Here is a 15557-nt window from a genome sequence, read left to right on the forward strand (position 1 = left end):
ATTCCATTCCCAAGAATGTTCATGCATACAATATTTTCATGTATAAAAGCATATGCAAATACTCATTAATGTATAAATGTCAACAACAGTTGAGTTAATACTCTCAGCATTCCCAATTTTGCCATAGTCTGTTGTTCCAATTCAAATCATCATTAATGGAGTATTATCTTCGTTTACTATGGCTAACTTTAGTCATGCATTGTTAGTGTAATTAAACATAATTTCTCTAACATATAAGAACATAACTCTTACGTCACAATGACTAATCTTTGTGCATACTATTGCTTATCCTATAAGCCCTTTTTTAATGTATGCAACACTTATTCCCTTCACTAGAAGACCACCATCATTTCATACGACAAACCACATGCCTCTTTCTTAAAGGAAGTCATTTTAATCCTCATTTCTCTATCTTCCGATGTGAGGATTTCTCAAGATTCCCTTTCAAGAAATTATTAAAGATATCTATCTTTAGGCATAAAAAAATTCAAGATACAAAAACAAGGTTTACTTATCCTTTATGTATCAAAATCAAGCAATCAACACAGCTCATTCAACAAGACAATCTCTCCAAGAGATTATTATTTTCAAGGAAGCTAACATGACCACTTCCTCTAAGTACACACAGACTCATAATTCCAAAATCAAAATAGCTACCAATATGCAAAATGTGTTCTCCTAACACAATTACTTTACTTTAATGCACATAGTTCTTTTCATGCAACAAGTAAGGATTTTGGTTCTTGTATGAACACTATTCTAATGTGTCTTTAAGGAAAGAACCTCTATTTTTATTTTCGAGAAAATTCTCATAAAATCATGCATCTTCATACATGAAGTATGCATACTCTTAGGAGGAGACGATATTTATGTATATATGTAATATATTCTTTCCTCAAGAATTTAGGGATGAATATCTATGTGCCTAGAAGCACATTCTTAGTTATCTTTTATCATGCATGTAATGCATAGTCATATCACTAGAGCTTAGAAACGAAGCTTTTATCAATTAAAGATACATACTTTAATTCAAGAAAACTTGGCCACCTTCCATGCTATGTCCTCAGGACATTTATATGCCTCATCCTCTTTCTCAAGAAGATTCTTTGGCTATATTTAGCAAGGATTTTATTCCAAGAAAGACAACAAGAGACAAACATTTCTCTCACAAGACTCACATGTAGTCCTACTAGGAGGAACTACCTATTCTCTTTACTAAGAAGCAATAACCAATTCTTTTACTGCAAGTATTATCATATTTTCTCTACCAAGAAAACATATAAACAATCAATCTTTAACTGCATGCCTTAACCCTTTTTCTTTACCACGAAAATCTATAAAAGAACCATTCTTTTATTGCATGCATTCAAATACTTCCTCTACTAAGAAATCATATAAAACATTCATACATGTTCTTCAAGTAAGTGAACAAGACACTTATCTTATTCTTGGGTCAACATGCATAACTAACAAGTTTAAACCACCCTAACCGGAAGCAATTGCTCTACTTATGCAATTAGAAGCATAATCTCCTAAGTGTCACACACGCACCAAAGTTACCACTTGATGCTAGATGCAACAATTATCATAACAATACTATGTGTCCATTTCCGAATAATGACTTCAAGGAGACATTACGAAAATCATTAACAGAAACACACTATAGATATCATTTTCCAACTCCTTAAGCATGGCCAAGGAAATACTCACATGCTCATCGAGCACTATCTAGTCGTCCCCAGACTTAGAGTTTTCTGCAAGATTCTGACACCCAAAGCTTGCGCTATCTGGTCATCACCAGACCTGGCTATTTCTTTTCCATCTCCGTCTGTCCCTACAGCATGGTCTTCTTCCTTCTCCTTGCTTCCTTTTCCTTTGGAAGCATCTATAGCTGGGGAAGGTAGTTTAGAGTTTACTGACAATTGCATTAACACAGGTAGTCTATTTATGAATAATTATCGCATGTAATCATACCAGGAATGGGTCCTCGAAATGTTACCCACTGAACATGCCTCTACCCTTAACTTCACACTAGAATGCAACATGCATAGGAAATTCATCATTCCCATAGTGGAGATAAATTCAACCATCATTAAATCGAGGCTCCAATGATTTTTATCTCTCAACAAGTAATGATTAACACATACCATGCTAATGGATTTCAGATGATTAGAAGGTAATCATCATTAAAACTATTAGGACATAAGCATATACTATTCATCATGCATTCTCATGGTGAATAAAATTAAGAACTCTTCTCATAAACAACTAGAACTATAGCACAGAGAGAGAGAGAATCTTCACACACACATTCCATGCATGTGACATCAATCAACTTCACTTGTTTACGGATTGTAGCAATCTTAGTCCAATTCAATTAATGCATATAAGTTCTATGGGTTAGTCATACAACACTAACCAATCTCAACTACCAATCATCTTCATGCATCCATGACAAGACTGAATCAAAGTGAGTTATGACAATCAAGTCTCGCTGCTTGACTCATTGCATGTTTTCAATATCTAAAGGGGTTCTTCTAATGTCCTTTTTAAAACAATTTTTCATCCTATTCAAGGATGTTCCCCCTGATTTATATTCATGCATTGGCTTATTAAGTTTCGTTCATTGTAATTTCAATCTAGATCAATTTATGCATGGTTGTTATGGCCATATGTGCAAATCAAAAGTTGGTAGTTGGTGGTCACTTCCTCAATGAGTGTTCACTATTGTGCTTAAGTGTAATGAGTGTTCAATTTTGTTTGTAAGTGCGGCAAAAGTTTCATTGTCTTTTATCCTCATCAGGAATCCAATGTTATGAACATAGTTATGTAACAACTTATTACTTACTTCTCAAAGAAGTTATAAACATGAATCACACCTGTCATGCCAAAAGTAGTGTATGAAATAAATGAATATGCGAATGATTAAACTCATACCTGAGTTAATGCCTACTGATGGCGTACCTCAATATCCTTTCCGCCTACCAATTCCCAAAGGCGCCAGTACTGCAACCTTTAGCTCTGATACCACTTGTCACACCCACTTAAATGTACATACAATTTTTTTTTAAAAAATACACGCATAAACATTATAACCATTAAACATTACCACCATTAAGTTCAAGGTTCATCATATTAATAATTCCGTCTTACCTACGCATCTTATACCTTATCATTATGGAGTTGGCACGCCCTTACATTAACATATATAATCCTTGTCCACATATGTCATTGACTGTGTTTAACTTCGGGTCTCAGTTGTACTTACCACGCGGCTTCTCCCTGTCAGCATTGGGGTTTGGTTTATGTATTGATTATATGTTATAGCTGCCGTAGATGTTTGAACGTTTTGGTATTAATGGGCGTGGCCTTACATGGTCCCGCCACAGCACTCAACTGGTGACAGCTCTTTCCAGCCTTTACTGTGAACCGTCCTTCCAGGGCAGGTGGCATGGCCTGGTTACTCCAGCCATGTGACACCTTGGGGAAGCCAACATTGATTTCTCCGCCAACAACTCCCGCTATACTTCGACGGTCTAGATCTTTTCTGGAGATCAGAGGGCGGAAATTCTATCAGGGTTTATCGGTGGTATTTATGTGGCCATTCACCGTGTTAGATCATTTGACGTCCGCGGCTAATGCGGCTCGATCACTGCTTCTGCTCAAGTTCGTCTTCCAACCATTCATTGCTGCAACCTGCAGTGCTCCGGAGCTGGGTTTCGTTGCTATGAACCTTACAGGTAATCATGGTGTCTTTTCGTTCCTCAGCTTATGTTTGCTTTAATGGTTAGCTATCTCTGAGTTTCCTTACCGCCATTTACATTTTCTGTCAAGTTTCATACAGTTGTTTGGCTGTGCTCCGGGCGATCTCCATATCGACTTGTGCTGCAACAATCTCCTAACACCCCAGGTAAGGATCCTCGGCGTTTCCGAGTTTATTTGTTTGGAGAATTTCAGGTTTACAGTCACGTAAACCCGGTGTGGTCTCATGCAGATCAGGTTTTCACTGAGGTTTTCCATCCGCTTTCGGCTTCTTTGTTAAGAACCCTCCACAGTTGGCCGCGGCTTAATTTAAGTTGTGAATGTGTCTATCATGTTACAAGTTAATAACTGTAAAGGTTTCTTGGGTTGATTATACCCACCTGTTCTCTTCTTGCTTTGTAAATATATGTATACAAGTAGCCGCCTAGCGGCAGACCTTGGATTCTTGACGGTTTGCATGACCCAGATCTGGCCTTCACGCGCAGATACCGGCATGAACATTTCGGCCTCGTTCCCTTACACAGTGTATTGATATGTTTTAATGATTATTTTTATTGTCGATACAGTTATGAACATTTTACAGCCCTCTGGCATCTTCACTGTTGTATCAGGTTATTTTCGTTTAAAGTCCCTTATGCATGAAGCAGACTTAGGGTTTGTAACTGTACCGCTGTTGTTCTTTGTTGAGCGGATTTTTGCTTTTTCACCTAGTCATTAGTATTATTCTAATGCATGCTATTACAGTTGTATACACAGGTTTGCTATTCAATAGACTTACGTCCCCTGTTTACTCGCATGCACAGTTTCTTTCTCAGATTTAGTATGAGTAAAAGATATTATCAGTTCATGCCCCGACTCAGGTAGCAGAACGTCTCTTATACTGTCTGCATGCTATAAATCTGCACATATGTAAATAATTTCCCATAGTAATCGTTAATGTTATAGCATTTGAGCTATGGTTATTCTTCTGTTATCGTTATGGTTTATTGTAGCACACAGTTTGTAGTTTATATGTGTCTGTATACAGGAAATGCTATGTCTCGGGTTTACCAGATATAAAGTTTACTTCCGTTTAATAACCCCCTTCTCTAATAACACTGGGGTCGTGACTGCTACACTGTAGCCCGTCCCGAAGCAGGGTTTTCCTAACCCGTGTTCAACTTATTTTTATACTCAGTTTATTATTTCTGTCTGGTACTAACCCAGACTGGTCCACGACAGGACAGTTCTTACTTAGCTTTTCCAAATGCAATATCCATGCTATTTTTCACAGCATTGTTTAGGAAACACATAATCTTTTCCTAATTAAATCACTGTACTTTCCATACACAGTATATAATTTATCAGGGACTACTAGTTTGGAACCGTACCTGATTATCTCTGTCAGGAATGGTTTTGCTCAAACAAAAAGTCACCTGAGCTTTATTTCTGCTCTCCTCCCAGCCATGAGATCCATCCTTCAGACGGAGTTCTCCCCCCGAGCTATCCTGCAGGCCTCCAGCCCTCAACAGGGATTAGTGCACTCCTTGTGCCAGGTTATCTGGTCCTCACCAGACGTAACCTTGTTTTTCTTTTTCTTCTTTGCTCTTGGAGCAAGATTGTCTTTTCCTTCTGTCTGTCCACCCCCAGAATTCCCTCAGTCAGGACCTTTTCTCTCCTGAAGGGTAGTTCCATCAGTTATCTCAACTGATCATTTTCTTTAAGATTCACCTCTAAGAGGCTGCCAGCAATTCCAAGAAAAATATTTAAATATAATTATCAAATCAGAATTAGTTTGCCACAATTTTGTTTAAAACATAACAACAACTGTATTAGTCTTTTTACCACAGTAACTTTCAAATTTACATAAATCTAGGGATGTTACAATTTCGGTGTCAAGATCATGAAACATTTCGGTTGTCTATGCGATACTATGCATTTGGATGCAATTGAAGAAAAATCCAAGAGAAAATCAGTTAATTATCCCCCCGGAAAATCATTCTCCAATTTATTTAAAATGGCGTTAGAGATATGTAGGATTTTAGAAAATAGTAAAACTTGACCGTTATCAAAAGAGAAAAAGCCGGAAAAACAGGGTACACATAAAAATCCGCAAAAGCAAAAATCCGGAAAAGCCAGATATACGTTCTGCTCGAATTCAAAAAAAAATTATATTTTGTCTAGAGAGATATTTTATTTTATGTATGTGAAACAATTATTATATTTTGTCTAGAGAGATATTTTATTTTATCTATGTGAAAAAATTATTATATTTTACTAAGAGAGATTCTTTATTTTACCTATGTGAAAAAATTATTATACTTTGTTATGAGATAGAAATGTTTTATTTTACCTATGTGAAAAAATTATTGTATTTTTTTATTAGTGAGCGAGAGACATGTTTTATTTTACCTATGTGAAAAAATGATTCTATCTTTTTATTAGTGAGAGGGAGACATGCTTTATTTTACCTATGTGAAAAAATTATTATATATATTTTTATTAGTGAGGGAGAGAGCGAGAGAGATGTTTTATTTTTTATTATCTTTTGTTATGAGAGAGAGAGAGGGATGTTTTATTTTACCTATGTGAATTGTATTTTGTTATTATTTAGAGAGAGATGGGGTGATGGGAAAAGGGAGGGAGGAGGAGAGAGGGGGGGTCACACACGCAGATAGACAAACGTCGGGGAGGGGGGGAATATATGGAGGGAGATCCTAGAGAGAGAGAGAGAAAGATGGGAGGAAGGAGCAAGAGGCGGGAGGGGGGACGTGTTGGCGAGGGAGAGTGGGTGAGAGAGAGAGGAATAGGAGAGGGATAGGAAGTGTGAGAGGGAAGACAGAGAGGGAGGGAAAGAGGGTGAGGGAGAGGGAGCAAGAGTGATAGAGAGAGAGAGAGGGGGGTTAGAGGGGGAGAGAGAGAGAGAGAGAGAGAGAGAGAGAGAGAGAGAGATGGGAGGAGGGAACAAGGGAGGGAGGTGAGAGGGGAAAAGAGAGGGAGACCGAGGGAGAGGGAGTTAGGGGAAGAGACAGAGAGAGACAGGAGGACGAGGGGGAGGTATAGAGAGGAGGGGGTAGGGAGAGAGAGGGAGCATGGGAGAGAGAGAGAAAGGCAGAGGGAGAGGGAGAGGGAGAGGGAGAGGAACAGTAGAGGGAAGAGGGAGAGGGAGGGAAAGAGGTGTACTCCCTAGGTGTTAGAAGCCATATTAAATACTTTTAGAGGTACTACAAGTTCTTAACGAGACCCAGATCTCAAAACCCCTCCCCATAAGATTTGAACCTATTAACTAATGAGAAGTAAGCCCCACACAAACTTATATATATATATATATATATATATATATAGGGATCGTTTTGAATTAATTTGAATTGGTTAGGTGGGCATATCTATACATTGGGGAAGTGATGTATGCTTAAACAATTTATCCATTGAGGAAGTGGTACAATTAAGGAAAAATAAAGAATACATATATATATATATATATATATATATATATATATATCTTTATTTTTCCTTAATTGTACCACTTCCTCAATGGATAAATTGTTTAAGCATACATCACTTCCCCAATGTATAGATATGCCCACCTAACCAATTCAAAGTAATTCAAAACGATCCCAACATTCCTTCACATCAATAGAATAATCAATGATCCCAATATTTTGTCTTTGAGGTTTCTGCGAGTCTCATGTTTGTACAGATTTTCTTCCAAATCCATGGCATGCAATTTTTTTTGTACCAATACAATAGTCACACCGTATTTAATCACTTTGGTTCCTTTTTTCCCTTCTTCTTTCTTCCTCATATTGGAATTTTAACCCTGAACATGTCGGATGTAGCCATGATTCACCGTACATGTTTATTATTACATTTCATTGTTCACCAACGTGTGATTATAGAGTATTAATCAAGTTAATATGAAACTACGAAATATATCATTATACTAAGAATAATTCTAAATTTTGAAAATTATATTTATGTTTATGGTTAATTTTGTTTAAAGAAAAAAATCATGGACAAACAATTTATGGATACTATAAACGTAAAAGTAATATAATAAGATTCATGTGAAGATTTACATTTTACTATTGTTTTAATATTTTATATTATAGAATATGTTAATATATTATGTCATAACATTAAAAATAAAGTAACAATAAGTTTATAGGGCATATAATAGGTAGTGACATAGTGTTTTGTTAAGGCACTCCATGGTGAAAATATTACCAGTTTGAAATTTCTTGGGAAAAAATCCATCCATGTTAAAAGGTTTTTTAGCATAGGTCAGGTACCCTCGAGAGATATTGAGAACTTAGATATCCTTCGGTCATGGCTAGTCAAACCAAAGATTAAGGGTGTGAGTCATATAAGGATTCACATTACATAACAAACAAAAGGAATAGAGTAATAATAATGATGTTAGAAATTACTATTAATTTCAAATAAAAAATGACTTATTTTGATTTATTCATATCTTAAATTAGTGTAGGAAAGATAATTAAATAGATGATATAATATAATAAAAATATCGATGCATTTAGAATTATTTGAAAGTTGCATCTAGGGACAATTTTGAGGGTGAAATGTTTTTCTCGTAGCAAAAAGATTGAATATATATATATATAGCCAATACAATTTCATTTTTTATAATACTTTTACTATTCTTAAAAGTATATTTAAATTCAATGTTGTATTTATATTATGGTTCATATTAATTATCTATTCAGTGAATTCAATCTAGCAGAAACCTTGTTGAACCATCTCATTTGTAAGAGTATATGGTGAATGAGATGTGGACAACAAAAAAGAAAACGTATTTGAAATAACATCAATAGAGACTCCTAAAATAATTAACTAACGAGTGAAATAAAATACTTTTTGTTTATTTATGTAATATTAATGAAATTTATACAATTTGTTAGAATATATCAAGAGGATTTGAAAATAATAAGGTTTTATATTAAAATTCACTTTCAATAAATCAAGGCATTTGTTGTTTGCACAAGAATTACCTATCTTCAAATAAGTTGAACTTCTCATATCACTTCCCTAATCTAAAATACTAAGCCTAAGAAAAATATAAAGTGAGGAAATATTTGAAGCATAAGTAAACTATAAAGGGATAGCATATGAAAGATTACATTTTGTAAATACATGATGCCAACCTAATAGTCATTAAAATTTTGGTTATTCAACCTTTGTTGTAATATAATAGCTCTTCCAACAACAAAAAGTTATAATTTGCAATCCATAATGATACTTAATCATTTCTCTAAAATATATGAACCATCATTATAAAGTGAGATGTATTAGTATTAAAAAATAAAAAATTACATTTTTGGAAGATTGAATATTAGAGATAAAATGATTTATTATTAAACAAAATAATTAATCAAATTTAAAGCTTGTGAGTAATTTTATACTATAGTACAGAGCTAAGAAAAATAGAACCCATTAATTTTGATATGGCCAACTTTAATGTGGTGGAGAGAAAATTCTTGTAACATGAGGTTGTGATTCATAAACCCACTTGCTTCTCATTCTTATCTATTATTCTTTTTTTTACATTGTCCCTTCAATATTTGAACCTTACAAAGGTTTAGGAGAAAATGGATTTTCATAAAGTGATTTTTATTAGAAATTATTTGTTAATATTCCTCTATATCAATATTTTTATGTGAACTATTTTGTATTTTTTGAATCTAACTATGTGGGAAAAATATGTGCTTAAATTCATTTATATGTTGTTACAAACGGGAAAAAATATGTATTATTAAACCCTTTATCTTTCAGATATATCTTGGTAGAAAAACATATCTTAGAAAACCTCTAATAAGTTACATCTTTGTGAAGCCTAGAATGCTTCCACAGAATCCTCTTCTAGTTTGTGGAGAAACAAGAAGTTTGAGTTGGAATGCTCCCATAAGTGTCTTCATAATATTCATGAACAATAAAGGTGGTATGATGATACTTCCACCTTGTGTTTCATGCCATCATAATGCCAAGTTTTTTTCTAGGGTAGGGACAACTATACATCCAATGATATGTGTCCTTCAATGAAAGGAAAGAGGTTTCAAAGATAAACATTCCTCCTCCACTAGCTCTTGGAAAATATATTATTTATTAATAAACATGAGCTTTCTATCTTTTGTTCTCCCATATCCTTGAGCTTTTTTCTTTTTCGCCTTATGTTAAATAAGGGTTAAGGGACTATTTTTTCCCAAGAGTGATGAAGATTTTTTTGAATTTGTTTATTGTTGGGGGAGTATGGGTAATAAATAATGCTCTTTAGAAAACTAACTACCATATTTGACCTTGAAAGATAGGAATTTGTTGTACCCATTTGGGTCATTTTACCTTAAAAAGAAGCATGAATCCCCTATTATGTAGGTCCTTGTGGGAAATAAGGATTGAACACATTATAAACTAATTAACTAGCTTAAATATATAACTTTGCCGAGACATTTTTCTAAAGGTTGGGTTGAAAAAATCTTTGTTTACATTTTTATTTTTCATTTTCTGGAGAGAAGCAAAGATGGTGTTGGCATAATTAGTCATCATATTAAGTTTGGATTGGATTGTAACCATGCAGCAACTTACTACATTAAAGTGTTTAGATAATTCATATATGTGATCAATACCTATAGAGCCCAACCATTGGAATCTCTTATATGTGAAGGTGATCATCCATAATTGAAAAACCCTACTAAAACGTTTCATAACTGTTGAGTAATCAAATAAAAGAAAAGGGAAAAAAAAATAAGAATTATGAAACTTGATGTTTTGTTTATAAATTTTATAAAAATATATAAACTATTTTTTTAACTATTTATTTTTTTATTTTATTAAATTAAGACAATAATAATATATTGTTAAACAATTATAATAATTATTTCATTATTCATTAGCATTTTATAAATTATATATATATATATATATATATATAAACTTAAATTTAAAGAATGGAAATTTCTTAAGATGTCATATACCTTTTAATTTAAGGAAGAAACTCAAGAACCAAAGAAGTTCATGTTTATTCCACACGGTTGAGGGAAGAAATATAGAATAATGTTTTAACAATTTGTTTCTTTTTTCTACTAAATTATAATTATAATAATGATATAAATACTAAATAATTATTTAATTGATTATTTTTATTAAATTTTTTAAAAATGAATTAAAATTGAATAAAAATAAAAATATACTTTAATCGAATAACAATTAAAATATTAAAATGAAAACAAAAATATATTAATTTGGTTAATTTTTCCTTAAATTGGACCATGATGGGGGTGGAAGAACAGGCTAACATTGAGTAACCTTTCTATAACAAACTCAATCTATACCTCTAGTCAATATATCAATTCCAGGCACTATTGTTATTTTCATGTTTAATTGATAGATTCAATTAATTTATGATTTCTCTATTTCACTTAGAAATTTTATTTGATGTGATTTAAAATTTAACTGTCCATAGCAAAAAGATTTTGATATTACTATGGTAAAAAAAAATTAATATTGTGTAATTTAATATCAATTTAATTTAAAAAAATTATACCCCTAAAAAAATACTCCACTTTTAAATTATTTAAAAAATATAAAAAATCCTAATAAAAAAAATGGTTAAAATTTAAATTTCAAATAAAATAAAAATTATAACAATAATTTTCAACAAATTTAAAAAAATACTGGGTGCAGACAAATCCTTATTAGATGACTATCACCTTTACATCTCGATCCTGACCCTTATTTTTATAAATATAAATAACAAACTAATTATTTTTTATTTAATTTTATTTTTTTAAAATATTTTAAATAATTATAATTAAATTATAAAAAGATTGATAAAATATTTTGAATAATTATCCATATTCCTCTAGTCTCATGTGCTCACTATGAGACAACGCTCCCCTTTTGCCTGTCTTTGTGTTTGTGTGTAGTTATGAGTTATTGAAATATATTTTTTAATTTTATTATAAAAATTATATATATATATATATATATATATATATATATATATATATATATATAACGAGTTATTTATAAAAAAACTGATTTATAACTTATGAATAATAATTTCTAATTTATAAATAAAAATAAAAATAAAATTTTTAAAATGAGTTTGTAAAGTTTCTTAATCAAATAGAGATTATCTAAAACTTACAAATACCATTTAGATAAAGATTAAAATTTAAAACCCTATGCAACTCATAAATACTTTATCCGTTTTGGAAATTTTATGATTATGGAAAACTTCTGCGTATACTTTGAATAGCCATAGAAAATATAGAAATCAATAAAGAATGGAAATTTTGTAAATGTAACTCAATGGAAGAGTTGTTAACCAAATTCAAAAATTTATTTTCGTGAACCTTTCGAGGAGAATTTGGGAACCTTTCCAGGAGAAATGCAAGTAAGCATACTAAATAATGCTATGATGGTTTCAGAATGATTAGAATGTCTTATATTCTGATCAGATGATTTGGTGTTCAATCTTAATTTATGCATCCTAGTGCATACCAAGCATACTAGTGCATACAAATCATGTTTCCAGACTTCTAAAGCATGAGATAATTTTCTAAAAGGATTTGGAATGTGCTCTTCTCCTTGTTCACATAAGGCACGGTGTGAAGGCCCATAAATGTTCCTTTTCTTTAAGTTTTCTGCTGTCAATACTTTTCCATGGATGAATTCCATATCTTCTTCCAAAGCCGGCTTGGCAAAAAATGTGTGGAATCTTTTAACAGCATAGTATACCCATCTTTGACTAAGTACATATTTCTCTTGCATCCTGTCCAAATTCGTTGATCCAACTTGGCAGTGGCAACTTGAACATATCCTTTCAAAATATTGAACAAAATTGGCCAATGGGGTTTGAGATTTGGTAGGATGTCCAGGTGAAGCCAGCCAGTTGAGACCCCATCTCTATTCCAGAGGGATATATCAACAATTTTCTCAGTGCCACTGGCCTTCAACTAGCTAAGAGAGTTTCCATGTCGGCGCTGGTTCCTTCTAAGTTGACAATTTGGATTATGTCCATCCATAATTGGATGCGATCACCATTTCATTTGTCATAGTTATTGCCACTTCATTTATACCTCTTTATTGAGTTATACATCCATGTCAAAATGCCTACAATGTCTAGGTATAATCTTATAAAAATTTTATTTTGAATGTTATTTAAAATATACTAGTATAACCTTATTTTTATTTATGAAAACAGGGCATAGTGGTGGACTACTCATAAGGAATTTTAGTGCAATTGTGACATAATCATATTTGTGACTAGGCATACTAAATATTTAACATTTTGTTTAAATTTTTTCATTCTTTATTTTCCCCATGTGGTATAAAAATATACATGCTTATATTTAAACAAAAATGTAGTTTATGTTCACTAGTGAGACTACAACAACAATGGAGTTAGTTAATATGTTGTTTCTCATGGTCTTGTGCTTCATATTTATTACCACCAACCTGTTTGCCATCTTTTTCTAATACCAAGGTAAATTGATAGAAGAAAGATTCCTTTTTAATTTACCAAATTATATAATTTGTTTATTTCATGATCGTTGAATTAAACTCATTATTTTTTTTTATCCTTCCCATATTATATTGGAATTTTCCAATATATTTCTATATTAAAAGCTTCAGGTCATCAATTTTATATGTCTCAAATCCAACTACATGGGATATATTTACACCTAACATCATGTATGTGTTCATTGTTGCTTCAAATAGGAAATATGTGTGTTCTTCATCTTTACATCTATGGGATGTATCCTTGTAGAGAAAAAGATGTCCTAGAAAACCGCTAAGAAGCTAGATCTTGACATGGTCTAGAATTCTTTCACTACATCCTTTTCCATTTTGTGGAGAAATAGGGAGATATTCATGGGAAATGAAGGCGATATAATGATACTTCCACCATGTGCTTCTTATTAGCATAATGGTCTTTTTTTCCTAGGGTAGGAACAATTATACATGCGATGATAATTGCTCTTAAATCAAAGAGGTTTAAGAGACAAAATGCCCTCCTCTATTTTCTCTTGAAATGGAAGACAATATTATGGAGTACTAAACTTGATCATACAATAAGATGCACTATTAGTGAGTGCCTCCTCATTTGTTGTCCCATATCCTTAATCCTTGTCTTTTCCCCCATTAAATTAAGAATGTTACAAGGGTTTATTTTGTTCCATGAATGATGAAGAAGCTTCTAAAATGAGGTTCCTATTTGGGGGGTATGAGTAACAAACAATAGAATTTTTGGATGTAGATCATTATATTTTTTTTGGCAACTTACTACCTTTTTTTTAATCTCTAGAGATTAGAATGTGTTATGCCCATTTGCTTGATTTTACCCTAAAAGGAAGCGTGAAGTTCATAAAGTCTATGCTCCCATGGGAAATATGGGTTAGACACATTGTAACCCAATTAACTAGATTAAATGTATGATTTTGTTAGATGGCATATCTTTATTAACCTTATCCTCATTTTTATTGGAGAAAACAACATGGTGTTGGAATATTTGATTATATTATTAAATGTGGATTTCATTGATGCTATGTAACTTTCTAGGTTAAGGTGTTTGGACAATTTCTAGACTTGATGACTCCTATAGCCTATAAACCAAACTAACTATATGAGGATGTTGATCATTACTAAGTGAGACTCTTAAGATCTCTCGTACCTCTTGAGTTAAGGAAGAAACACAAGAAGTAATGAATTTGATGTTTACTCTAGAAGGTTGAGAGAAGACATATAGAATAATATTTTGACAATTTGCTTCCTTATTTCTATCCAATTATGACTATAATAATGATATAAATACTAAATAATTCTTTAATTGATTACTTTTACTAAACTTTTTAAATAAAATTGAAAATATATTCGAGTATAATAATTCCAGATCATAGGCAGAATATTTCTGCTCATGTTCTTTTAACTTCCTGGATTCATATGCAATCACCTTACCTTCCTGCATTAACACTCCACCTACGCCCTCTTTACTTGCATCCGTGCAAACTACATATTCTTTTTCGGGATCTGCCACACACAGCACAGGTGCAGTGGTAAGTAGGTGTTTGAGCTGTTCAAAACTCCGTTGACAATCTGCTGTCCATTTAAATATTTTTCCCTTCTTCTGCAAAGAGGTGATAGGGTAGGCAACCCTGGAAAAACCTTCTACAAACCGCCGATAATATCCAGCCAGCCGCATGAAGGATCGGATATCTGCTATGTCCTTGGGTATTGGCCATTTCATTATAGTCTTGATCTTTTCGGGGTCCACAACTATACCTTCTTTCGTAATAATGTGGCCCAAATATTGGATCTGTTCTTTATAAAAATCACATTTGTTGAATTTACCATATAACTGATGCTCCCGTAATGTCTGTAACACTATTCTAAGATGCTCCTCATGCTCCTTGATATTCCGGGAGTATATAAGTATATCATCAATAAAGATCAACACAAATTTGTCTAGGTACTGATGAAATACACTGTTCATCAAACACATAAATGTCGCCGGTGCATTGGTCAACCCAAAAGGCAGTACCACAAACTCGTAGTGTCCATAACGAGTACGAAAAGCTGTTTTGGCTATGTCCTCATCTTTAATTCTGATTTGATGGTAACCCGATCTTAAATCGATCTTTGAGAAGATTGTCGCCCCCTTTACCTGATCAAACAACTCATCAATGTGGGGTAATGGATATTTGTTTTTAACTGTCAATTTGTTCAGTTGTCTATAATCTATACACATACGCAGAGTTCCATCCTTTTTCCTCACAAATAACACAGGAGCTCCCCAA

The 15557-nt window shown here is 32.8% G+C and overlaps 1 protein-coding gene across 1 annotated transcript; it reads left to right on the top strand.

The window, feature by feature from the left end:
* Window positions 1-3451: 3451 nt before the first annotated feature.
* On the top strand, window positions 3452-4185 carry LOC149249353 (uncharacterized). The gene is made up of 3 exons (XM_089452734.1): window positions 3452-3740; window positions 3845-3910; window positions 3995-4185. Exons 1-3 carry the CDS (start codon window positions 3452-3454, stop codon window positions 4105-4107), a joined length of 468 nt encoding a protein of 155 aa, XP_089308860.1. The 3' UTR covers window positions 4108-4185.
* The last annotated feature ends 11372 nt before the right edge of the window (window positions 4186-15557 follow it).

The sequence above is a fragment of the Pinus tabuliformis genome, chromosome 7, assembly GCF_031772625.1.
Source record: "Pinus tabuliformis cultivar Carrire ecotype Pingquan chromosome 7, CPIR1, whole genome shotgun sequence".
Taxonomy (NCBI): domain Eukaryota; kingdom Viridiplantae; phylum Streptophyta; class Pinopsida; order Pinales; family Pinaceae; genus Pinus; species Pinus tabuliformis.